General features: G+C 41.3%; 1 protein-coding gene and 1 pseudogene across 1 annotated transcript in view; both read right to left on the bottom strand.

Moving 5' to 3' along the window:
* ASXL1 (ASXL transcriptional regulator 1) overlaps positions 1 to 11,920 on the bottom strand; it is a 112,970-nt gene extending 101,050 nt beyond the window's left edge. The window contains exons 1-4 of the mRNA XM_007934547.1: positions 11,864 to 11,920; positions 5,307 to 5,389; positions 3,096 to 3,098; positions 1,636 to 1,744 (exon numbers count right to left, since the gene is read on the bottom strand). Of these exons, the coding sequence (XP_007932738.1) occupies positions 1,636 to 1,744; positions 3,096 to 3,098; positions 5,307 to 5,389; positions 11,864 to 11,920 (252 nt within the window). The remainder of the gene's footprint in view (positions 1 to 1,635; positions 1,745 to 3,095; positions 3,099 to 5,306; positions 5,390 to 11,863) is intronic.
* An 11,601-nt stretch (positions 11,921 to 23,521) lies between these two features.
* The window catches only part of LOC103191709, a 5,558-nt pseudogene continuing 3,062 nt past the window's right edge, over positions 23,522 to 26,017 (bottom strand).

Genomic DNA, 26,017 nt, shown 5'->3' with positions numbered 1-26,017 from the left:
GAGACCAAACAGTCAACAGTTACCAAAAAGCAAAGATCAAACAGCAGGGAGGGAAAAGGAAGCTAGATTGATGGAAACAGAACGAACATAATGGAAATAATGAGAATGCTGACACTTGTAACCAATGGCACAGAACAATCTGTATAAAACTTGTTAAAAGGAAATTGAATTTATTATATAAACTTTCACCTAAGACACAATAAATTATTAGTTAAAAAATAAAACTCAGTTCCTATCCTCAAGGTGCTCATAGAGAAAAAGGTATTTTTCCTCCTTAACTCCAACTGAAATAGAAAAATACCACTAATAAGCATTTAAGGATGAAGAACCTGAAAGAATACTATAAAGGCTACCATTTATTAAGGACTGACTGCGCCAGGGATGCAACCACCACCATAAACAGGGCTAAATCTATCTCAGAATACAAAGCTAGGTTTTAAACTTGGGGCTCTGTCTCCCCCAAGGCTTAGTTCCTGACACTATACTATGCTGCCTCTTAACAACAAAAACAAACAAGGACAAAAAGGGGAAAAGGTCCAAAATATTAAAAATAAAAGCAATACAGAAAATATAAAAAATGTAAGATTTGATGGGTATGTAAAACCAAGGTTTTTAACTACCAGTTATATAGCTGATATTTGTTGAAGTATTAGATTATTTTTTAATTAATACAGTCTATCAATAAAACAAAACTAAAAGGGAAAGGTTTGTGTAACAACTACTACAATTTATAAATGCATTATGGGGGAGTAGGAGGGTTAGCATCAAATTCTCAGTGTCCCCACTGTCAACAGATCATCTTTTGTCTAAATCAGAGGTTGGTAAACTACAGCTTGTAAGCCAAACCTGGCCTGCCATTTGTTTTTATACACAGTTGTACTGAAACACAGTTTTACTAGAATATCCCCATTTGTTTGCTTATTGTCTATGGCTGCCTTCCTGCTACAATGGCAGAGTTGAGTAGTTACAACCATACTGGTCTCAAAGTTTAAAATATTTTTTGTCTAGCCCCTAAAGTTTGCTGACCACTGGTCTAAACAATAACCATATTTATCCCAAACAGTAGAAAAAAATCAGTCAATTAATTTTAAGGCTATTTATGTTTTATCATAAAGTCTGATGTAAGTTCTATCCCTTTGTAATTACTGTCACTTAGTAATGCTAATAAGCTTTTGAATTTCCACAATATGTTCATATTTCAGTTATTTTCCATAGAGCAGATCTTATTTCAGGTACCCAGTAACTTATCCTTCACAGTATTACTAAAAACAAAATTCTAATTAAGGCACAATTAAAATTACCCTCATACATACTTACTCTCCAATTTCATACCATCTACAAAGACACAGACAAGCAAAAGCAGAATACAGAGACAATAGCTGATTTGACCAAATAATTGCTAATATCCTGTTCACACTAGAACATCCCACTCAAAGTGCCATTTAGGACAAACAGCATCAGTATCACCTGACTGCTTATTAGAAATGCAAATTCATGGGCCCTATCCCAGACCTACTGATTCAGAAATCTGGGGTAGAGCCCAAAAAATCTGTATTTTACAAGCACTCCAGATGATCCCTATGCACACTAAAAGTTTGAGAACCACAGCACTAAAACAGAGCTTATATTACTTACTTTGAGTGTGAAAAGGCTGATTCGGCCAGGCAGTTTATAAAACAGCCCCTCTCCCCCTCTTGAATTGGAATGTAGCATGGCATTGAGGCACGCAAGAGGGGATGTCCCACTGTAAAACACACAAAAGGATGGATAAGAGTCACATAAACCCATATGCCATTTATTCAAAGTCCTAATACCCTCCAACTCATTCTTAAATCAAGAAAAGGGGAACAATGCAGGAAAGATCCATGACAATGATTCTGCTATGAAAGCAGTAAGAGTAACAAAATGAAAGTCACACATACCACAACCAAAGACCTCTGGGGTTAAACATGTTACAGAACACCCTACTCCCTATCTAATACTTCTTCAGTGACTTCTGATAATATGAACCATATTCCCAAGTAACTTAGGGAAAAAAAAAACAAAGATTTTTCAAGTTCACTTAGGAGTTTTGAAAAAAAATTATCCAATATTTTAATATTAAATTCCAGTAAAATTTTAAAAATTAAAAACCCAAACTGAATTTCCTAGCATCTACATTTTAACCTATCAGGCTCAAATATTGCCACATGACATTATCAGCACAAAGACCACAGAAGCAAAGATGCTGTCCCAATAAAACAAGCATACTTTTTCAGTTAAGAATTTCTTAATAAGCACACAAAAGGAACAGAAGTTCACCTTGTTTTTTTCTGCAGTGGGAGGAGAGGAGGTTAAGTTTTATTCTACATCTACCAAGGGCAATCATTTAAATTTGAATGTATAAAGAAAAGCAAGTCAGATGGATTTAAAACCCAGTTATGTTCAAACATGAAACCAAAAATGATAGCCTATTAAGCTGTTTCACAGTCTCTGCCACAATGTAGGTTACAAAACAATGACAACTCAGTGAGACAGAGGCTACTTACCAAATCTTTAAAAAGCTGTCAAAAATAGACAAATGCCTATTCTTAACATTAACTCAGTTTGACCCTTGCATGTTAGTGCTAAGGATCACCTAAGCACCTTTTCTTCCCTCTCCCCAGCATGTTAAAAAAAGAGAAATATCTTCAGTCTCTGTGTTTCATTTTTCAGAACTAGAGAGCCTAATTTATGCAATGTTAAAAATAAATCCTAACTCTAAAAAAGCCATTTATAAAAAAGAAGGGGGAAAAAGAAAAAAACACCACCTATTATGTATTCTGCTTTGGAACACACTCAAACCAAAAAAAAAAAAAATGTTCATCAAGAACCAATCTCTCTAAAGAAGCCTTGGGCAGAGTCTGGAGTATCAAGTGGGTGTGCTAACATCTCTGCTACAAGGGAAACTACATGCTGGCAGAGTCCTGTGAGCAATGTGACTCCTACGCACTATACCTCTGTCTACAAATTACAGAGCCGCTCACTCATCACGAGCCACCATGACTGCTTCATAATTTCTATAAGAGGAAGAATGAAGGTTCTCAGTTCCATCTGTCCCAAAGGGACTAATTTACCTTCTATAGGCATAGTGGTCCAACAGCAGTGCAGACAGCAGCATGATGGGAAATAGCCCATAAAAACAAAAATAAAGCACAATTATAACACTACACAATGCATAGCTACTATTTAAATGAACATGATCTAGACAATCCTGATCTTCCCCCCCACAAAATGTCAATTTGAGATGTCTGAACTGAAAATTGGAAAGTAAAGACCTTTTGACCCTAAGAGGTCAATTCAAGCAGCTAAAGCTTGACCAGCAAAACTATATGCCATTTGTTCTGGAACTATGTTATGCCCTCCTTCTTCCACATTTAAATTTTTTTAAAAAAGGAATACCACTTAGCCAGCAGGAGAAACAAAGCCTTGATACATACTACAGTAGTGATGGTGCTAGAAGACAGTATGCTGAGTGAAGTAAGTCAATCACAAAAGGAAAAATACTGCATGACCTCACTTAAATAAAAAGATTAAAAAAGGCAAATGCACAGACAACAAGGTTTATTAGGTTACCAGGAGCAAGGGTGGGGGAGGAGCTACCCTTAATCGAACTGATATATATATATCACCCAACTTTTGCCAACTCAACTTTTTACAGGTGTACAATTGATTGATTGTAATTAAGAGTAACTGGCTGGCAACCCTACCCTTAATCAGTGTGATTATTCTAATTGCTATCAATAAGTTGTACACCTGTAAATAACTGAGTTGGCAAAAGTTGTGTAATAGATATATTTAGAACAATGACAAAAAAAAAAAAGAAAGAAAGAAAGAGTAGCTGCTGAAGCTGCTTACGTCTAACCAAACACTTCATGGTATTTCGTTTCTTGGTTTGGACATTTCGGGTCATGGTTTCACGGGACATCCCAGTTAACTGGCCTAATAACAAGTTTAGGGCTTCTGTTCCATCTCCTAGTTCTTTGCATAGTGCCTGGGGTCTTAAAAGCTTGAAAGCAGCCATGCAAGACACAACAATTGGTCTCTATTTGCTTGGGGCAACAGGAGGAGGAGAAATCAGAAATAGGAGGATGTGGAAGGTATGGCTAATTGCTTCCAAGAACAACTGCCTCCTTTGCCAGGAGACCCCAAGAACCAGATGGTGCCTGGCTCCCATTACTAAACATTTTGATCAAAGATTCCACAGAAGAATCCTGATCAAAAGATGAAAAAAAGGGAACAGAATTTCAAATACTCACAGACTCAAGACTTCCTGGAGCCATGGGGGATGAATGAACCCCTGAAACTACTGCCCTGAGATAATCTTTAAGCCTTAAACCAAAAATATTCCCTGAAGTCTTCTTAAAACCAAACTGTAGTTTAGTGAAAAAAAAAAAAAAAAAAGTCTGTCTTGAGCATTATGCTCTTTTAAGAACGATTTATGTGGGATTAAAGTGAAAAGAGCAACTTGAAAGATTAAACAGGAACTTTAGGGGGCAATGAATTTATGGTCTTGGGGGAGGAATTACTTAGAAAAGAATGGAGAAAATGGTTACACAACCCGAAGACTGTAATCAGTGTCATTAAATTGTACATGTAGAAGCTGTTCAATTGGTGTATGTTTTGCTGTGTATACTGTCAACAACAAAATAAATAAAATTTCAAGAAAAAAGGAAACAGAGGAGAGGAAAAAAAGTTAGGGGTTAAGGGCAAGGAGAAAGTAGTATTAAGGACAATCACTAATTTTCATGTTTGAGTTCCTGCTGTACCTCTTATACTTCTAACTTGTTGCATCTCTATGAAAACTACATAAAAGAAAAATCAATGATCCCTCAAAATTCAGTAAATTTATATCATGAATGGCTAGAATTAGCATGGAAAAAAGCCAGTGGATTTTGCACTCAAAAGACCACCCCTACCCTAAAAGAAAGGACTTCAGAAGTATGATGTGGAGGAGTACAGACTACAGTGTCTCAGGGCCTCATCCTTCTCTATTACTGAAACAAAGTCCAAGAGAGGATATGCCCTCACCTCTTACAAAATAAACAAGCTTCATGTCCAAGATTCAAGGGGGAGCAAAGATGGGGAGAGCCACTACTACATCTCTGAGGAAAAGAGAAGGATGTTCACCCACTCCTTCCCAGAGGACACAACCTGGGAGATAGTTCACCACCACCACCCCACACACAAGCACATAAAAATATACATGTATACTCACATCACTACATAACTACAGAAGTCACATGCCCTGTGAAACCCTCATGTTAAGCAACAAGATCAATACAAACCTCATTTCCTTTAGTCCTTCTGCCTCTATGACCTGCAGAATCTGTTTTGGTGTCATTGGAGCATCCGAGTAGTTTTCTAATACCTGAAGAAATACAAATGTCCTGATTCAGTGTGCAGTTTTTCCATTCACATCCATCAATCTGCATCATGGACTACAGTCCTGCTAGAAGGACCAGCAGTGTCATTATTACACATATATCCAGTTATTGGATATGATTGCAATTACCTGAAATTCTCTAATTCTCAATTCTAAGAACACACATCTTCTTAGCAAACAGGATGTATATATATATAAATACATATACACACAATGTGTATACGTATACATATATACACATATACGTGGGGCCCTAGTAACCTTGGTTAGTACTTAATTTGACATTGTTAACGTAACTAAACCACAGAATACACAGTGCTGCACAATAAATTAACACAAAAAAGCGTTCAGATTTTCTCTTCTAAGGATGTTTGATTACTGCTCATATTTTTAATATGATGCTTTTGCTACTATGTTGTAAAATCCTGATGTTTACATTTTGCCAGTTGACAACTTTATTCGGCAACTCCATGTGACTGGTGCAAGCAAAACCATGAAAAATGGAATGTCCCATTTATGTTAGCATCACTTAAGAAGTTGAGTTGTTTTAGAAATGCTATTCTTCTAAGTGAAGAAAGACAGGCTGTCAATATCTTCGTATTTTCTCTACCTGTGTAGCTGCTGAGGTTATTCTAAACCAAACTAACATTTTCCATTCTTTACCAATCATAATAACAAAGTATGACTCTATCACAAATGTAAAGCTAGCAGCTTCACACAGAGTATCTTCAGCAGCAGTCTAAAAGAATACAAGCCCTTAGCACTAAAGGAAGTCAACGTTTAGAGAAATAGATGTTAAAGTAAAACCTCTATTTACCACAATCCCATTCTGAGCCTTTTTTTTCTCAATTTTCATATTCTCCTTAGGTAACATAGTATCTTACAGTTTCAACTACCACCTGAATTCTGTTAACTCCCAAATCTCAACCTCTCACCTTGACTTCTCCCCAAACTTCAGACTCAAATATTCAATTCTGTGCTGAATATCCCTCCTTGATCATCTATACCATGTTTTTCCACATATAATGCACCCACATAAAAAACATGTACACATATCACCCACATAAGAAGCTAACACACAAGGGTTGCACAGTGTGTGAAAACTGTATAACATGCATGTTATCTGTGTAAAAACACAGTAAACCAGGCGCTGTCAAATTGATTTTGACGTATGACAATCCCATCTGTGTCAGAGTAGAACTGTGCACCACAGGGTTTTCAATGGTTGACTTTCCAGAAGTAGGTCACCAGGTCTTTCTTCAAGGTGCCTCTGGGTGAACCTGAACCACCAACTTTTCAGTTAACAGTGGAGTGCTTAACTGTCTGCACCACCCAGGGACTCCAAAATCAGCTGCCACCACATCAGGTCTGACTCCGTATGACTCTGGGTGAACTGAAGCTGCCAACCTTCAGATCCACTCCTATTATGCTACCGTAGGTGGCAGCCTGTCCAGTCACCTAAATCAGAGGCATCGTCCTTCACTCTCACCTCTCCCTCAGCCCCCAGTCACTCTTACCCGACCCAACCCAACAGCCTCTTCACTGATAGCCGTGTGTCCAGCCCTGCTTTTCTCAAATCCATTCTTAATCTGAATACCATCCTTCATTTACCAAACAAATGGAGCACCTACTCTGTGCCAGGCAGAATTCTAGCAACTCCTTCCTCACTAAACAAGACCATAGCTGAGGTCACCCCAACAAAGCAAACCTGTCCTATCACTTTGTTGCTTTAAAATCCTTTAACATCTCCCTAATCATATAAAGCAAAGCTGAAGCTTCCAGATCAGTTTGGACCCCTAGAAAAGCAGATGCTTTAGAACCAATCAGATAGCTCTGGATTTGAATGAATTCTGGCCTTCGAATCACTAGCAAGTTACCTATTCAACTTGAGCCTTGGTTCCCTCACTCATGCATAAGGATACTAATGTCTGACTTGTTTTACCAATCAGAGAGAATTTAAGTGCCACACCAACAGTGCCTGGCACAGAATAGGTGCTCAGTAGCATGACACACAAAAATTTTATGCTCCAATAACTACTTGTAGTTCTACTCCACTCTCACATTCTCTACCCTGCAAATGCACACATACACCTCTGTTATTTCTTGTCACCAGCTCCTGCTCATGCCCTGTGACAAGACTAACTCCTACTCACCCTTCACAAGTCAGCTCAGAGAGCACTTTCCTTCAGGAAGCCTTCTCTGGTTTCTGCCAGGCACAGCTAAATGTCTCTTTTCAGTGTCCCCATAGTTCCATAACACATATAATTTATCTTCTAAACCAAGAAACTTACGAGTGAAAAGGGAAACTATTAATAATTATGCCTAGACAACAGGCAGGAACTAATCCATCTGTTCACTCTATTTTATATATCTATGATGGCAGTTCTGGTAGCATACTGCCTAAGGCACTTGACTGCTAAACAGAACGCTGGCGGTTCAAACCCACCAGCCACTCCTCGGAAGGAAGATGGGGCAATCTACTTCCGTAGTGATACTGCCTCGGAAACCCAAGGAGGGGTCGCTATGAGTCGGGTCTGACACGACGGCACTTAACAACAACAACAACAACATGATGGCAGTTATCATGCCTGGAATGAAATTCTATCCATGTGGCTGGATTCTCCTTACCCCTAAAACACCATAAGCTTCTCAGGGGGGCAAGCCTTATCTATCTTTGTACGCCAAGAATCTAACCAAGAACCAACATAGGAAATACTGACCTGAACCAACCCACAATAAAAACTATACAAGTTGCTAATGTTCACTACCACAAAGTACCATTTCTTTGATACTAATTAAGTGTGAACTAAGCTAGTGATTTTTTTTTTAGGGTCTTTTTGTTTGTTTGTTTTTGAAGAAGTAGGACTCTAAAAAATTATCTACCAATTATTTAAACAGCAGGCAGGAAGAGCCTGAGACTCTAAACCCAGGGAAGCAAAATTTCTAAAGGAAAGTTACATCAAAAGATACAAAGTATTCTCTTTTATTAAAATGCTCCCAGCCTTTAGTACAACAACAATGCAGCAGTATTCTAGTCCTAGTATACACACACACACACACAAAAGCGTACACTAGTTGTTTTTTTTTTTTTTTTAAGTATCTCTTCTTCTACTTCAAAGGGAAAAAAAATGTTTGATGTAAGAATGGTCAGTCATGAATCAAAGTGAAAGATAAAGCAGGCAATGAAGAATTTCTCAAAGCCAGAGAGAATCCATTTAAGGGCACTCAGTTTGAAGGGAAATCCCCTCGGCTATCTTCTCCCAAACAAATTGCTGGTAACTTAACAAGGAAGAGGATTTATACCCACCCAACCTTGGAAAGTCTACCTCTTAAGTCTAGAAAAGACACTTCAAAATGTTTGGAAAAAGAATATCCACTTCTCAATGACCTAATGAACCTGTGCAAAAATCAAATCTCCTGGAGTACAGGCAGTCCCAGGGTTACGAAGCTTGACTTACTGCAACCCAGTTACAAACTCAACCCTCCCCTTCCCCATAAAGCCTATTATTTATGAAAAATTTGAGGTACAATTGTTGGTAATAACGGGTGCTACTTTGTGACCTACATCAACACATTATTACTGTTTTATTTTATGTTAAAGATGTTTTAGTGTATCTGCAAGTATTTAATGTTCTGATGCACAGAAAGGTAAACAGTACACTATATACTAAAACATTTGCGTGAGTGACCTCAGATATGAACTATACCTCACTGTTCCAACTTACGTACAGATGCAATTTAAAGACCGACTCAGGAACAGAAGTCGTTAATAATCCAAGAACTGCCTGTATGCTACTATTCTACTGGAATTCTCAGAATCTGCCTTTTTCCTCTACTGAAATAGTTTTTTAAAAGGCTATCCTAGCCACCAATCTGAGCAAGGCCAGGAGCAATCTGAAACTACCCCCAAGCAAGTGCATCTGATTGTGTTTTCAAGTATCCAAATTCACCTGTTGAAAGAGAAGTATTCAGGTAACCTAACTGCCCCACCTCTGGTAGCATAGTGGCTAAGACACTTGCCTGCTAACCAGACGGCTGGCTGGCGGTTCAAACCCACCAGCCACTCCTCGGAAGGAAGGTTGGGCAATCCTACTTCCGTAGTGATACTGCCTCGGAAACCCAAGGAGGGCTCACTATGAGTCGGGGCAGACTCGACGGCACCTAACAACAACAACTGCCCTACCACTACTCATCACTCCTAGTCAGACCTCTCTGTCCAGTCTAACTCTCACAAACTCTCCCGCACTCTGTTACAGCAAACTTAAATTTAAAAAGGGGGGGGGGGAGAAGAGGTCTCCAAAAATTTCTCCTTATTCACCAAACAATCCCATTCAAAGAGATGAAAACTAAAGGACATGCAAAATTACACATATTTCCACAAGTCCTCTTTCACATGTATAAATGCACCATAAATTCCTATTCCTATTTTTAATGAAAAGAACTTGCTTGTATAATCTAGCATGAAGCTGATCCATTGATAAAAGAGAAATAGCCTGGACATTGGAGCTCAGATCACAATAAATTCAAACACCTGAAGAGGCTTAACGGCAATGCACCCCAAACTCCCAAAGTCTTTCAAGTACTAGTAAGAGCCAACAGAGCTTTGAGACAAATAGACTTGAGAATTTTGTGAAGACATAAATAACACAGGATTTAAAGGTACTTTCACCTACTTCTAACAAGTAAAATTCTGGCAAGCAAATTAACTCTGTGAGCCCAGAGTCATAAACACCTGCATAACAGGAACTCAGAGGACAGTTTCAATGAGCACCCAAGACTCAGCCTCCAGAAAAAAACAGAATACATCCTTTTGGTGCTCCCCTACTCCCCCCAGCCCCTTTCAGGCCTAAATTTGTTTCCAGGCAAAGCAACATTGGAGAAATCCTGAAATCTCCAAGAAATCCTGAAAGTTAACCAAAAACTTCTGATTTTATTTCAATCAGAAAAATATTTAGGAAGTTCACAATCTTCAAATTTCACACGCCAAACCAAATTAACAGAAACAAAAAACTTTCCGCACAACTGCTCTGTCTGTTCCCTGGCAACAAATGCCCAGGGAAGATGATCAGGAACTCCACTGAAGATACTCCTATGGATCAAACAAACATCTATAGTCCTTGGAAATCAAGAAATCGAGTTTTACAGGCTCCAAGAAAGAAAGAGGCTTGTATTAACTTCAACACCTATTCATCTTTCTTTGTACAACACCTCTGAAGCAGGAACCTCACTTACTTTCCCATAAAATGAAAGATTAGAAGGTTGAAACTCATTCATCATTAAAAGTGAATTTGAACAACTACACATAAACTACTGGGTGCCAAGAGACAAGTATACCATCTGCATTTTAACTGCTCTGTGACAGTTCTGAGGAAGTAACATCCTTAGGCAAAGTATACCTGTTACTATTGTCATCAGCAAGATTTTACAAGAACATGTCTCAAAGTGTCTTAGCTTTGTGGGTGCAAATCCAAAAGGAGAGATATTTCACTTACAAGTTCTCTGAGGCTTTGCAAACGAAAATTCACAACCTCCCCTCACCAGGCAGCTTCAAACACTTAAAATTACTCTTTCCTTTGCCAAGCAGTATCTTCAAACAGATACTTTTGTCTTTCTCCAACACTTCATGTACACATGCATCAGGACACTGAGGAATGGAGAACACACACATACATTCTTCGGAAAGTGTGATGGTCAGTTCTGTCCAAAGTGTCTGCCGTGGCTCTAGCTTAGGAAGTAAAACACTTTAGTCAGCGTTTCTCAAAGTGTGGTCTGTGGGCCACTTGCATCGGAATCACCTGAGAAGCTGGTTAAAATGAAGTGTCTCAGGCTCTACCTCAGAATCTCGGAGTCAGTCTATCTAAAGTGGGACTCTAGAACAAACATTTCTGCCCATCTCCCAAGTGTCCCCACAGGATACTAAAGTTTGATAACCACAGCTCAGGGTTCAAGCTGGGAGTAAGCACGTGCTTCATTCCACACACCTGGTTTATATTGAAAAAGCTCAAAATGCCACTGCGTCCTTGAAACTGGGGGCTTTTCCACGCCCGAAGTCAAACCCACCACCCCATTACCCACCAGGAAGCGAGGGAGGGGCTTCCAACCCTTCCTGGAAACCTAATTCCCCTGGGTGAATAAACGAAGCTTCCCCAGACCCCCAGACGCCGCCAAATTGTGGGGGAGGGGAGGCTGGGGCCCCGCCGCCCGGAGGGGGAGGAGCAGGCCGGCTGGCTCGCCCCTCCGCAGGAATTTAGAGGGGGGCGTGCAGAAATGGGCGCCACTGCCCGCCGGACGGGGGACCCCCACCCAGCTCGCGCTGGAAAGGTTGTCCCGTTCCCAAACGAAGCGTGGCCCCGCCCCCTCCCGCAAAAAACAGGGCTTCGCCCCTCCCCCTCCTCGTGGGGGTACGCGGCGAACCCACCCCCATACCCCCTACTGAGCCCCCTCAGAGGCCGGCCTCACCAGGCGCGCGGCCTCAGCCCACGTGCGCTCCTTCTTCCTCTTCTGTTTGTCCTTCATTCTCCTCCTCCCCGGCGGCGGTGGCGGCGGCGGCGGCAGCTCCACGCGGGACCTCCGGGCGGGGCGGGTTGGGGCGGCGGCAGAGGCGCGGGGCGGCGGCAGCGGCGGGGGGGGCGTGGCGGCGGCCACTATAAAGAACTCGGGTGCGGCCGGGGAGAGGGGGCGGGCTCACGGAGACCGGCTGGAGCGAGACCCGGCGCGAGGGCGGCGGTGGGGGAGGGGCGGCGGTGGCTCCACGCGCTCGCGCTGCGTCAGTCGTCCACGGCGGCGGTGGCGGTGGCGGCCCCGCGATCGCTAAGGAATGCGGCGGCTCCGCATTACCATGGGGTCAGAGGTCACTGCTTCGGCCTCCGATTTCCCGCTTCACTGAAGGACCGAGACAGGACGGGCGGCGGGGCAGGAAGGCTTTTCCTTCGGCGCCGGGGTGTATGCGTGTCTGCCGTGGGTGTGTGTGAGTGTGTGTGAAGAGTGAGGAGGGGGAGTGTGGGTTTTTTTTTTTTTTTTTGAACAAAAACAAACCGAAAGGGCAACTGGGAATCGTAGTCCGGGTTGCCTCTCTGGCCTCTCCCGCTCCGGAAGAATATGGCTGCGTTAAACACTTGGACCGCATTTCCCGGCGTCCTTCACGGCCCGTCTTTTCCGCTCTCTCCCTCCCTTCCTCCGCTTCTCGCAGAGCTGGGTGAAGAAGGGGGACGGGACATCGTTCGGGGAAGGCACTGGGTGGAGTCTCGCGATGTCCGGGAACTGGATGGGGGCCTGAGGAATTCTGGGACGCTATGCTGGGAAGGGGCGTTGGCCGAACTCCCCCGAAAAAACCAAAAACCAAACCTATTTTGGTGGAGTCTATTGCGACTCATAGCGACCCTATAGGATGGAGTAGAACTGCCCCATAGGGTTTCCAAGGCTGTAAATCTTTACGAAAGCGGTCAGCCACACTTAACCCCTTTGGTGCCTTGGGCCGCAGGGCTGGTAAGTAGGGATCATGAATTAGGAGTTGATACCTGGTGCACACTCTGTGTCTCCCCGCCTAAACGCTTCTCACCTACATTTCTCGTAGGTGACAAAAGGCAGGACTTTCCCTTTTGGACCGCCCCTAAATGACTCATCGCCGCATAATAATGAGATAAGACACTCATACCAGTAAAACGGTTATTCCACAATTGACAGACCTAAGCAGTTCCCCATTTCTCCTGTGCTTTGCTGGCGCCATGTGTGTGCACTGGCTGCACTTGCAGCCTAGAACGCTCTAATTACTTGGTGAACTTTGTGATATGATGACGGGTGTTGTAAAGAACTTGGACTTTGGGGCCCACTGACCAGAATGCACCCAAGGCCTTATTCTCCGGACTAAAACAGCCCTAAGTCAAACGGACCTGCACTGGAATCTTGGCTGAGCCACACTCCCTGGCTGTCGGCCCAAAACGAGTGGCTGAACGCACCTCTCTGAGCTCTCATAGACAGCATGAGTCTAATACTTAACGGCATTATTGGGATTAGAATTAACATAAAACCTTAGGCGGACCTTGACATTAGCTCCATAGACTTTGGCTCCTGGCATACAGCAAATATTTAATAAGTGGTAGCTGTTACCAGCAGGTGAGAGACAATGGGTAAAGTCCATAGCCTCTCTGAGCCTTGATGGCAGCATGTTAAATAAGAGGGTCAGAGCACCCAGCATACATGTTTCCTTGGCCCGTTTGTTGAATCAAAGGAGCTCTGGTAGCATAGTGACTAAGGCGCTTGACTGCTAACCAGAAGACTCCTGGGAAGGAAGATCGGGCAATCTACTTCTGTAGAGAAACCAAAGAAGGGGTCGCTATGAGTCGGATCTGACTGGCCACAGTGCGTTTGGTTTGGTTTTGGTTTTGTTGAATCAGTGTGGGAAAACATTCCCAGAGTCAGTGCTGAACTGGATTAAGGGCCTGCTCTTCACATCTAAGAAAGCTGGGTCAACGTGGCCGCACTTGAAATTATTTCTCTCAGAGAGGAAATACACTCCTTGCTTCGTGGTGTTAAGTCCAGGAGAGCCAGTGCTGAGAGACCACTGTTCCTGCGCTGCCTACCCTCTGCACTCAGGTGACTGCTTGCTTCTGATCCAGTCACCCAGATTTCCACACTCAACAAGATCCTGCAAAGTGAACAGACTGTGCAAGGTGAAATAAAGCATGCTTCTTTCCCTTTTAACTTCACCGCGAGGAGGAGAGAGGAGTAACAGCCCCTCAAAAATGAAGAGAAATTAGGTGATTTTTTTTTTTCTTAAATCTACAACTGACACATTAACCTTTGTCATTTGACTTGTTTCACATTTCTTCTTGAGTGGCTTCACCTCTTTGATCTCCAACAAATAACTAGAAAAGATTCACTCTAAAAATAACGTGTTTATTATGGGCACTGGGAGTAGGCAGAATATCCTTCCCTCCCCATCCCCAACGAAGCTGTGTTGTTGTTGTTGTTTGCTGTCCAGTTGGCCCGACTCATAGCGACCCCTCCTTGGGTTTCCGAGGCAGTATCACTACGGAAGTAGGATTGCCCAACCTTCCTTCCGAGAAGTGGCTGGTGGGTTTGAACCGCCAGCCTTCTGGTGAGCAGTCAAGTGCCTTAGCCACTATGCTAACGAAGCTGTCCACACCCTAATTCTGTGAACTTGTGGATTTGTCACATTACATGACAAAAGTGACTTCAAACATGGAGGTTAGTCTGAATTATCTAAGTGGGTCCAGTGTAATCTCATAAGCCTTTAAAAATGGAAGGGGAAAGCAGAAGACATGCTTTGCAGCGATGAGACAGAAAGTAAAGAAACACTGAAAGCTTCAGAGGCACTTGATCCACTGTTGCTGGCTTTGAAAGGGGCCATGAGCCAACGGCTGTAGGCAGCCTCAAGAAACTGGAACAAGCCCTGCCAACAGCCAGCAAAGAAACAGGAACCTTAGTTCTGTAACCTCATGGAACTAAATTCTGACAATATCCTGAATGAGACTAGAAAACATTATCCTCCAGGAAGGAACACTGTCCTGTAGACATAATGATTTCAGCCTTATGAGACTCTTAAGCATAGAACCAGCTGAGTCACATTGTGTCCAGACTTCTGATCTACAGAAAGTAAGATACATAGATGTTTTAAGCTATTAAAGCGTGTAGTGACAGCAGTGTAGTTACAGCAGCAAACCCAAACTAAACCCACTGCCGTCGAGTCAATTCCCACTCACAGTGCCCCTACAGAACAATGAGAACTGCCCACAAAGTTTCTAAGCCTGTAAATCTTTGTCTCATCTTTCCCTTGGGGGGTTCAAACCACCGACCTTTTGTTGAGCAGCTCAATGCCCTAACCACAGCACCACCACAGCTCCTTAGTTACGGCAGCAAAGGAAAACTAGTAAGGCCTTTTTAATTAGCAAACACTGACTAGTTCTCACACCTGGACCAAGTCATGGAGGGATCCAGATGTGACTATTTCAGGGTCTCTGCCCTTACAGAAACAAATAACAATGTCATTATGAAGTGTGAAAATAGAGTATATTCAGACTACTAAACAAGGTATGTTGGAAATTTTACTTATTAAACCTAAAGTAGTTGTGATTTTTTAGGTTAATGAAACTCGTGAGTAATGAGGTACACCCAAAAAAAAAAAAAAAAAAAAAAAACTACATTTTTGGTCTGTGTTTTTCTGTTTTTATCAGTGCTTTTATTAAAAATTCTCTTTAGAAGTCAACACAGGTGCCACAGTAAGATAAATAAGTCTGATGCTCAACCCTCCCCTGTTTGAGGATGAGTCACTGTTTTCACACTGCAGTTATGAGCAAAGCACATACTCAGAAATCTGAGTAACAAACATGCCACCAACCGCTAACCTGTAATCCCCAAAAGGACATATACGTACCCCGAACCTCACTGTGAGAGGATGTACTACCACTGTCTGTGAACTTCAGCAGGCCTGGGTTTGAATCCCCTTGCAATCTTCTCCCAGCTGTGGGGCCTTGGGCATGAAATCTGCCATCATTTGGACAACTGGAACATCGTAACAAACTCAAAGGGGGAAAGTGGATTAAATAGGACTTTTGTAAAGTGCCTGACACAGAGACACTAAATGCCATCTCCTTCTCTGTGCCCACTTGGAGAAGGTTTAGTGTCCGAAGTATAAAAAGTGCCTCATTGTTATACTTCAGTGACCAAGCCCTGAAGCAAGGTTTGCCACCCTAGCAAATGTTGTCTGTTCTGGTTACCTAGTGCCGCTCTAACAGAAGATACCATAAATGGGATGGCTTGAACAAACAGGAGTTTATTCTCGTACAGTCTGGAGGCTTTAAGTCCGAGTTCAAAGTGCCAGGCTCTAGGGGCTGGGTGAAAGCCCCTCAGCCTTGGGCCTCAGCTTTGCCTCCTGCTCTGGGCCCACTGAAGCTAGAAGCTTTTCTTTACTCAGACAGCTGCTTGCTGCTGAGGCTGACAAGCCCAAGGTTGACAAGTAAAAAGGCACATGTTACCAAACCACATGGCAGGCCATTAATTCAAGTCCATTGAAAGTCCCAAGGTTGGTAGGGCATGGTAGGCTGCTGAGCAATGACACAGCTACAAACAGGGTTCAAGAGTGCCATAAGCTAGTGACCATTCCCCAAGGCTTCTCCTTATACACAGGAACCGAACCACGTCCCTAAAGCAGTTACTCAGCTGCTCCCAGTAGATTCCACCATGGAGCTGATTGCCAGTCTCATCATGGGGAATACTACATCCAGCTGCCCACCCACTCAACCAGGCTCAGCCAAGTTGACACACAAACTGAACTACCACATTGTCTCAATAACTAGGAGTAGAGCTTACCTCCATTTCCAAATGAAATTGAGGTTCAGAGAAGTCAAATTACCTCCTTCAGGTCCCAGATAAAATGAGATCATGTTTGCTAAACTTTCTGCAGGGAAGATGATCAACAAATGTGTAGCTCTCCTGCTCCCTCCATGTTTCACTTCTTTGTATTTTGGGTTTAGTGTCTGTGCTCCCACTAGCATTTACTTGGGTTCATCATATTTGGTAACATAGTACCTAAGGCACTTGACTGCTAACCAGAAGGCTGGCAGATCAAACCCACCAGCCACTCCTCGGAAGAAAGGTTGGGCAATCTACTTCAGTAGTGATACTGCCTCAGAAACCCAAGGAGGGCTCGCTATGAGTCAGTTCCGACTCAACGGCACATAACAATAACAACAACACCACACATGGTGGGCACTCAATCTGTTGAATGAATGACCCTATTTCAATAATTACTTTGTTGCAGAAAAATCTTTTGAGGACTGATTGCCTTTTGAAAGAGCCCTAAACAGTATTGGGAAAGACTGAGACAAGACTCACCCAAACATATCTATACAAGCTCTAAAGATAGTCAAGGAGAAAGATTTCATGACCTCACTACCATCACCAATCATAGAATCTACCCATGTGATGCATAGACAGCCCTAACTCATAGCTCACCTCTTCATCACCATCATTTAAATCCAATACTGCTTCTAGCCTCCCATGAGGCTGGGAAAGGTCTTTAAAATACATTTTAATTTACTGAAATATTATTAATGGTTACCTCTGAATTGTAAGATTATGGGTAATGTTTTTTTTACAATGCTTTACACATTTTTGTGTTCTTTCTGCTGTCCCCCCACCCCCGCCCCCCGTTTTGCTACACTTTAAAAGCAGGTTTTTTAAGGGATTATTTTTTAGGTCTTATCAGCAATATCAAACAAATTGTACTCCACAGGGTACAGAATGCTACCAAGCACCTTAGAGAATTTACATGACATGGAGAAAATGCACTTCTTGCCCCTTGAGGAGCTTACAGTCTGAGAATCTGACAACATGTAAGTCTGACTTGAGTGAACAATGAATTAATTTAGTAAGGCACATTCTTCATCCCCTAGAGCTATTGTGGATTGAATCATTTTAGAATTTGAATTAATCCAATCAAACTGACAGACGACTAAATTTGGCTGAGAAGTCTTTCAGGCTCGTAAAGTTTTATTAACATCTGTCTAGTAGAGAATTGACCTAATAGGCAAGTGAAAGTAAACACCAGATCTTCTGAAGGCCAAGAGCTGAAGAAACAACTTACTGTAGTTACTTAATTTAAAAAGCAAACATATTAAATGCTATGACTAGGATTACACTAGTTTAGAAGTAGGCCAAGTACTGACACTGCATTCCCCTCATGCTAGTAGCATTGTTCATTTAAAATAGTGACTAGTCAAAATATGTGGGTTCTGCATCTAACCCACAGAAAGCCTACTACGAATCTTACAGTTCTGTGTATCAAATGTCCACCTTGTGTATACTATGAAAGTTTTACTTCTCCATTAAGTCCAAAGTAATATAAAAATATAGTCATAATAAGCTAATGACTTGCATATATACACACACACATATATTTATTTTTCCAGATTTGCATATTCATCACTATAAGAAGAGGTATGCAGGTTTCACAATCAGTTGTCAGAAAAATGGTTGTTATTCCTACAATATCTCATTAGCATCTGACTTAATAATTTTTAGATTATATGATTTAGAAGACACTACAAAACCACTTGTCAGCTACCTGATGATAGCTGAATACTCATAAAAATACTCATAAAAATAATTATTATGAGATGATACCAAGGTTAAGCCTAGAATCGTTATCAGGAAGAATAACAATGTGATAGAGAACAGCTAATCAACATGACTAAAACTATGCTCATTTTTCAAAACAATCTGGTCATCTGGAAAAATCACTGCTACAATTTGGGGCACACTCCCATCTGGGATCCTGCAGGGTGAACTGAAGCCAGCTGAGAAGCAGCCTATAAATTTCCAGATGGAATCTCTCCAGCAGCATAAGTGGGCCAATTAGTTCCTTTCAAAGTAGTTTCATACTGTCCTACTCACAGCAACCCAAACTTTGAAGTTAACTCAAAAACCAAAAGAGCATATTGGCACAGAAGTGAGCAGATGTGTAACTGTTGTTAGGAACTATCGCGTTGACTCCAACTGATAGTAACCCCAGAACAACAGAACGAAACACTGCCCAGTTGTGCGCCATCCTCACAATCCTTGTACTTGAGCCCATCATTGCAGCCACTGTGTCAGTCTATCTCATTGAGGGCCTCCCCCCTTTTTCATTGACCCTCCACTTTACCAAGCTTGATACCATTTCTCCAGGGAATGGTCTCTTCTGACAACATGACCAAAGTAGGTAAGATGAAGTCTGGCCATTCTCGCTTCCAAGGAGCATTCTGGCTGCAGTTCCTCCAGGACAGATTTGTTCGTTCTTCTGGCAGTCCATGGTACTTTCAGTATTCTTTGCCAACTCCACAACTCAAAAGCATCAACTCTTCTTCAGTCCTCCTTATTCACTGTCCAGTTTTCACATGTATATAAGGCAATTGAAAATACCATGGCTTGGGTTAGGTGCACCTTAATCTTCAAAGTGACATCTTTGCTCTTCAACACTTTAAAGAGGTCTTTTGCAGCAGATGTGCCCAATGCAATATGACATCTAATTTCCTGACTGCTGTTTCCATGGGTATTGATTGTAGATCCAAGAAAAATGAAATCTTTGACAACTTCAATCTTTTTCCCATTTATTGTGATGCTGCTTATTGGTCCAGTTGTGAGGATTTTCATTTTCTTTATGTTGAGGTGTAATCCAGACTTCAATGAGCTCTGGTAGCATAGTGCCTAAGGCACTTGACTGCTAACCAGAAGGCTGGCGGTTCAAACCCACCAGCCACTCCTTGAAAGAAGATGGAGCAATCTACTTCCATAGTGATACTGCCTCAGAAACCCAAGGAGGGGTCGCTATGAGTCAGGTCCAACTTGACGGCACATTAACAACAACAACAACAATCCAGACTTCACACTGTAGTCTTTAATCTTCATTAGTAAGTGCTTCAAGTCATCTTCACTTTCAGCAAGCAAGGCTGTGTCATCTTCATATCACAGGTTGTTCCTCCAATCCTGATACTGCATTCTTCTTCATATAGTCCAACTTCTTAGATTATTTGCTCAGCATACAGATTGAATAAATATGAAAGGATACAACCCTGACACACACCCTTCCTGATTTTAAACCATGCAGTATCCCTTTGTTCTATTCAAACAACAGCCTCCTGGTCTATGTACAAGTTCCTCATGAGCACAATTAAGTGTTCTGGAATTCCCCTTTTTATCAATGTTATCCATAATTTGTTATGATCCACACAGTTGAATGCTTTTGCATAGTCAACAAAACACAAGTAAACAATTTCTTTTTCGTATTCTTTGCTTTCACCTAAGATCCATCTGACATCAGCAATGATATCCCTTGTTCCATGTCCTCTTCTGAATCCAGCCTTCATTTCTGGAAGTTCCCTGTCAATATACTGCTGCAACTATTTTTGTAATTATCTTCAGCAAAATTTTACTTGTGTGTGATATTAATGATACTGTTCGATAATTTCAACATTCTGTTGGATCACCTTTCTTTGGAATGGGTACAAATACGGATTTTCCAGTCAGCTGGCCAGGCATATGTCTTCCAAATTACTTGGCATGGATAAGTAAGTGTCTCCACCATGGCATCTGTGTTGGATTGGGTTCTCTAGAGAAACACAAAAACCAGCAAAGTATATATATATATATTTATAGAGAGAGAGAGAGAGATTTATCTTAGATAAATGGCTCACAAGCGTGTAGAAGCCGGCAAATTCAAGCTGAAAAGTTCGTCCCTGGAGGGTGATGGGGCCCAGGGCCGTCTGGCTTTCACACGCACGGCAGAGGAGTTCAAGTCACAAAGTTCGTCTCTGGAGGGAGATGGGGCCCGGAGTCGTCTGGTTCCCGCAAGCGTAGCAGAGCCGGGAGAATCAAACTGACACGCAGGGTCGCCGAGAGATGGGGCCCGGAGTCGTCTGGTTCCTGCAAGCACAGCAGAGCTGGGAGAATCAAAACTGACACGCAGGGTCACCGTTCCCAACAAAGAAGGAATCCAAAAGGCTCCTCCGGGGCGCGCAGCGAGCTGCTTGCTCCAGGAAGCATATATCTGGAATGCCGTTTTTCCAGTTTGTTCCTGGGATAGTATTACAGGTAGGCCACACCCCTGGGGAAACTCCCCCTAGACTGACCGGCCGCTTAGGACGCAGTCATGTGATCCATCATGGGAAACACCACTCACAAGTGAAGTCCAGCCAAGTTGACATATCTTCAACTATCACAGCATCTGTTTGTCGAAACATCTCAATGGGTATTCTGTCAATTCCTGGAACCTGTTTTTCACCAATTCCTTCAGTGCATCTTCAACTTCTTCCTTCGGTACCATTGCTTCTTGATCATATGCCACTTCTGAAATAATTGAACATCGACCAATTCTTTTCTGTACAGTGACTGTATTCCTTCCATCTTTTTGTGTGCCTCCTGCATCATTCAATATTTTGCCCATAAAAACTAAGTCACTGCCATTGCATCATTTTCCAACACAAAGCAACCCCTCCTTGGGTTTCCAAGGTGATATCTCTATGGACATAGATTGCCCAATCTTCTTTCCTCCGAGTGGCTGAGTGGGTCTGAACCACCAGCCTTCTGGTTAGCAGTCAAATGCCTTAGGCACTACACCACTAGAGCTCCCATTTTGCCCATAAAATTTTTCAATATTGCAACTGGAGGCTTGAATTTTTTCTTCAGTTCTTTCAGCTTGAGAAATGCCAAAGGTATTCTTCCTTTTTGGTTTTCTAACTCCAGGTCTTTGTACCTTTCATTATAATAATTGACTTTGTCTTCTCAAGCTGCTCTTTGAAATCTTCCATTTAGCTCTTTTATCTTGTCATTTCTAACATTTGCTTTAGAGACTCTCCATTCAAGAGCAAGTTTCAGAGTCTCTTCTGACTTCCATTTTAGTCTTGTCTTCCTTTCCTGTCTTTTTAATGACCTTTTGCTTTCTTCATGGATAATGTTCTTGATGTCATCCCACAATTCATCTGATTTTTGCTCACTGGTGTTCAGTGCATCAAATCTGTTCCTCAAATGGTCTCTAAATTCAGGTGGGATATAATCAAGGTTATATTTTGGCCCTCGTGGACTTGCTTCAACTTGTATATGAGCAGTTGATGGTCTATTCCACAGTCAGCTCCTGGCCTTGTTTAGGCTGAAGATATTGAGCTTCTCCATCACCTCTTTCGACAGGTGTAGTCAATCTGATTCCTGTGTATTGTATCTGATTAGGTACAGTCGCTATTTATGTTGTTGAAAAAGGTATTTGCAATGAAGTCATTGGTCTTGCAAAATTCTATCATGCACTCTCTGGCGTCACTTCTATCACCAAGGACGTATTTCCCCACTACTGGTGATTCTTCTTTCTTTCTTTCATATTCCAATCACAAGTAATAATCAATACATCCTGATTTCATGTTTGGTCAATTTCAAGCTGCAGAAGTTGGTAAAAAGTCTTCAATTTCATCATCTTTGGCTTTAGTGGTGGGTGTGTAAATTTAAATAATAGTAGGATTAATAGGTGGTCTTCCTTGTAGGCTATGGATATTATTATCCTATCACTGATAGCACTGTACTTCAGGAATAGATCTTGAGACATTCTTTGTGATGATGAATGCCACACCATTCCTCTTCAATTTGCCATTCCCAGCATAGTAAATAATATGATTGTCTGATTCAAAATGGCTAAAACCAGCTCACTGATGCCCAGGGTTTCAATCTTTATGCATTCCATTTCATTTTTTACAACTCCCAATTTTCCTAGATTCATACTTTGTATATTCCATGCTCAGATTATTAATTGATGTTTGCAGCTGTTTCCTCCCATTTTGAGTCACACCACATCAGCAAAGAGAAGTCCCCAAAGCTTTACTCCATCCACATTATTAAGCCCACTCTACTTTGAGGAGGCAGCTCTTCCCTAGTCGTATTTCAAGTCCCTTCTGACCTGAGGGGCTCATTTCTGTCACTATATCAGACAGTGTTTCAGAGTGATTCATAAAGTTTTCTGTAATAGATCAGTGTTTCACTGTCTCATAGTGTTTCACTGCTATTCATAAGGTTTTCACTGGCCAATTCTTTGAGAAGTGGATGGCCCCTTCCTTCTTCTCAGTTTGTCTTAGTCTGGAAACATCCACCATGGATGAACCTGCTGGTATTTAAAATACCAGTAGTATAGCCTCAAATCTTATAGCAACACACAAGCCACCACAGTAGGACAAACTGACAGACAATAGTGGGTGTGTAACTCTAACACATTCTTACTTATTAAACTGAAGGTGAACATGTCCTACCCATTAAGTGTTGTTCAGGAAGCAGGGTAGGAATAGTACCAAATTAGGAAATAGACTATGAATTGTATAATCTACTGATTGTACTTACTATTGATAAGTAAAAACATGTTTGAAAATCTGCAGTAAGGTCATATCCAAAGCAGACTTACATGTCAGTGATGAGCTGGACTTTAAATTCTGTAGTACAGCTGTGCAATGAAAGGACTCACTCTGGCCTACCAGCATGGGTACAGCTGACTTCCAGCCTGATGACGGGTACATATGCTACTCAGAACTATGATGGTTTCTGCTGAGTGGTAACATTCACAGAAGCTCCAGGGTATTCATCATGTCAAGATCATTCCTTGTGCAAAGTTTGATGTAGGTGAAGATAAAGTGGTTTCTTGGTCAATGCCTACAATTTCTTTCTTTGAAAGTCAGTGGGTCTCTTGTGTAGTTCTATTATAATTGGCCCAGGTTTAATTTCATCTATCTCCATAAAAGCAAAACACTTGGGGCTGGTAAACCTTCTTTTAGGCTTGTAGTGTTTCAATTCAAAGATGATAGCTACACCTTTGGTTAATTTTTCAACATGCTTCTGCAGCTCAATGGCCATAGTAGAGTGAACATACATATCGTCTTTTATTGAAGCCACAGGAGCCACAGGAGTTAAATCTCTGCCATTAAGATCCTTTACACTAATAACATGAATAAGAAACAAAATGGGTGACATCACAGCAGAACCAACTGAAATAAAAGGATAATATCAGGATACTATGAAGAACTGGACTCCAACAAATTTGAAAATCTGGAAGAAATGGATAGATTTCTAGAAACACACCACTTACCTAAACTAACACAGACTGATGTGGAAAAGTTGAACAGATCCATAACAAAAGAAGATATTGAACAGGTCATCAAAAAATTACCAACTAAAAAACATCCTGGCCCAGATGGTTTCACCAGAGAATTCTACCATTCATTCAGAGAAGAACTAACACCAATCCTACTCAAATTATTCCAAAACATAGAAAAGGGTGGAATCCTCCCTAACTCATTTTATGAAGCAAGCATAACCTTGATACCAAAACCAAGCAAAGACAAAACTCAAAAGGAAAACTACACACTGATATCCCTCATGAATACAGATGCAAAAATCTTCAACAAAATCCTAGCCAATACACTCCAACAACATATCAAGAAAATCATTCATTATGTCCAAGTGGGGTTCATATCAGGTATGCAAGGATGGTTCAACATTAGAAAAACAATCAATGTCATCCATCATGTAAATAAAACAAAGGAGAAGAACCACATGATCATATCAATTGATGCAGAAAAGGCATTTGATAAAATTCAACACCCATTCCTGATCAAAACTTTCAGCAAAATAGGAATAAAAGGGACATTCCTCAACATAATAAAGGGCATCTATGCAAAAACAAAAGCCAACGTTATTCTTAATGGAGAGAGTCTGAAACCATTCCTTTTATGAAAAGGAACCAGACAAGGATGCCCTCTATCATCACTTCTATTCAACATGGTACTGGAAGTCCTAGCCAGGGCCATCAGGCAAGAAAGGGAAATCAAAGGCATCCAAATTGGTAAGGAAGAAGTCAAACTATCCCTATTTGGTGATGATATGATCCTCTGCCTAGAAAACCCAAGAGACTCAGTAAAAAAATCTCCTGGAACTAACTGAGAGATTTAGCATCATGGCAGGATACAAGATCAACATCCAAAATTCAGTTGGATTCCTCTACACAAAGAGATTGCTGGAAAAGAAATTAAGGAATTCAATACCATTTACAATAGCTACTATAATAATAAAATACTTGGGAATAAATCTTACCAGGGACACAAAAGACCTTTACAAAGAAAACTATAAAAACTACTTCAAGAAACCATAAGAGATCTACATAAATGGAAGAACATACCATGCTCATGGATAGAAAGATCGAACACTGTGAAAATGTCAATTCTGCCCAAAGTAATCTATACATTCAATACAATTCCAATCCAGATTCATGAACATTTTTTAAGGATATGGAAAAACCAATCACTGACTTTATATGGGAAGGGGAGAGACCTCACATAAGCAAAGCACTATTGAAGAAGAACAAAGTAGGAGGTCTCACACTGCTGGATCTCAAAACCTACTATACAGCCACAGTAGTCAAAACTGCCTGGTATTGGTTCAATGATAGACACATAGACCAATGGAATAGAACTGAAAAGGCAGAAATAGATCCATCGACCTATGGTCAGCTGATCTTTGATAAAGGGCCTAAATCCATTAAATGGGGAAGAGAATGTTTATTTAATAAATGGTGCTGGCAAAACGAGATATCCATTGCAGAAAAATAAAACAAGATCTGTACCTCACACCATACACAAAAACTAACTCCAGATGGATCAAAGAACTTATATGTTAAACCTCAAGGAAAAACTAGGGACAAATTTAGGGGCCCTAATACATGGCATAAATAGACTATCAAGCATAATCCAAAATACACGAACAGCAGAAGAGAAACTAGATGAATAGGATCTTATAAAAATTAAATTTTTATGTGCTTACAAAGACTTCTCCAAAAGAATCAAAAGAGAACCTATAGATTGGGAAAAAATATTTGGCAATGATATATCTGACAAGGGACTTATTTCTAGAATTTGTAGAAAACTCCAACACCTCAATAACAAAAAGAAAAATAATCCAATTTAAAAATGAGCAGAAGACATGAATAGACACTTCACCAAGGAGGATATTCAGGCGGCCAACAAACATGAAGAAATGCTCACGATCATTAGCCATTGTTGTTGTTGTTTGCCGTCGAGTCGGCCCTGACTCATAGCA

Source organism: Orycteropus afer, unplaced genomic scaffold (genome assembly GCF_000298275.1).
Source record: "Orycteropus afer afer isolate SDZICR_OR568_19922 unplaced genomic scaffold, OryAfe1.0 scaffold00020, whole genome shotgun sequence".
Classification (NCBI taxonomy): Eukaryota; Metazoa; Chordata; class Mammalia; order Tubulidentata; family Orycteropodidae; genus Orycteropus; species Orycteropus afer.
This window is presented reverse-complemented; position numbering and strand designations above follow the sequence as displayed.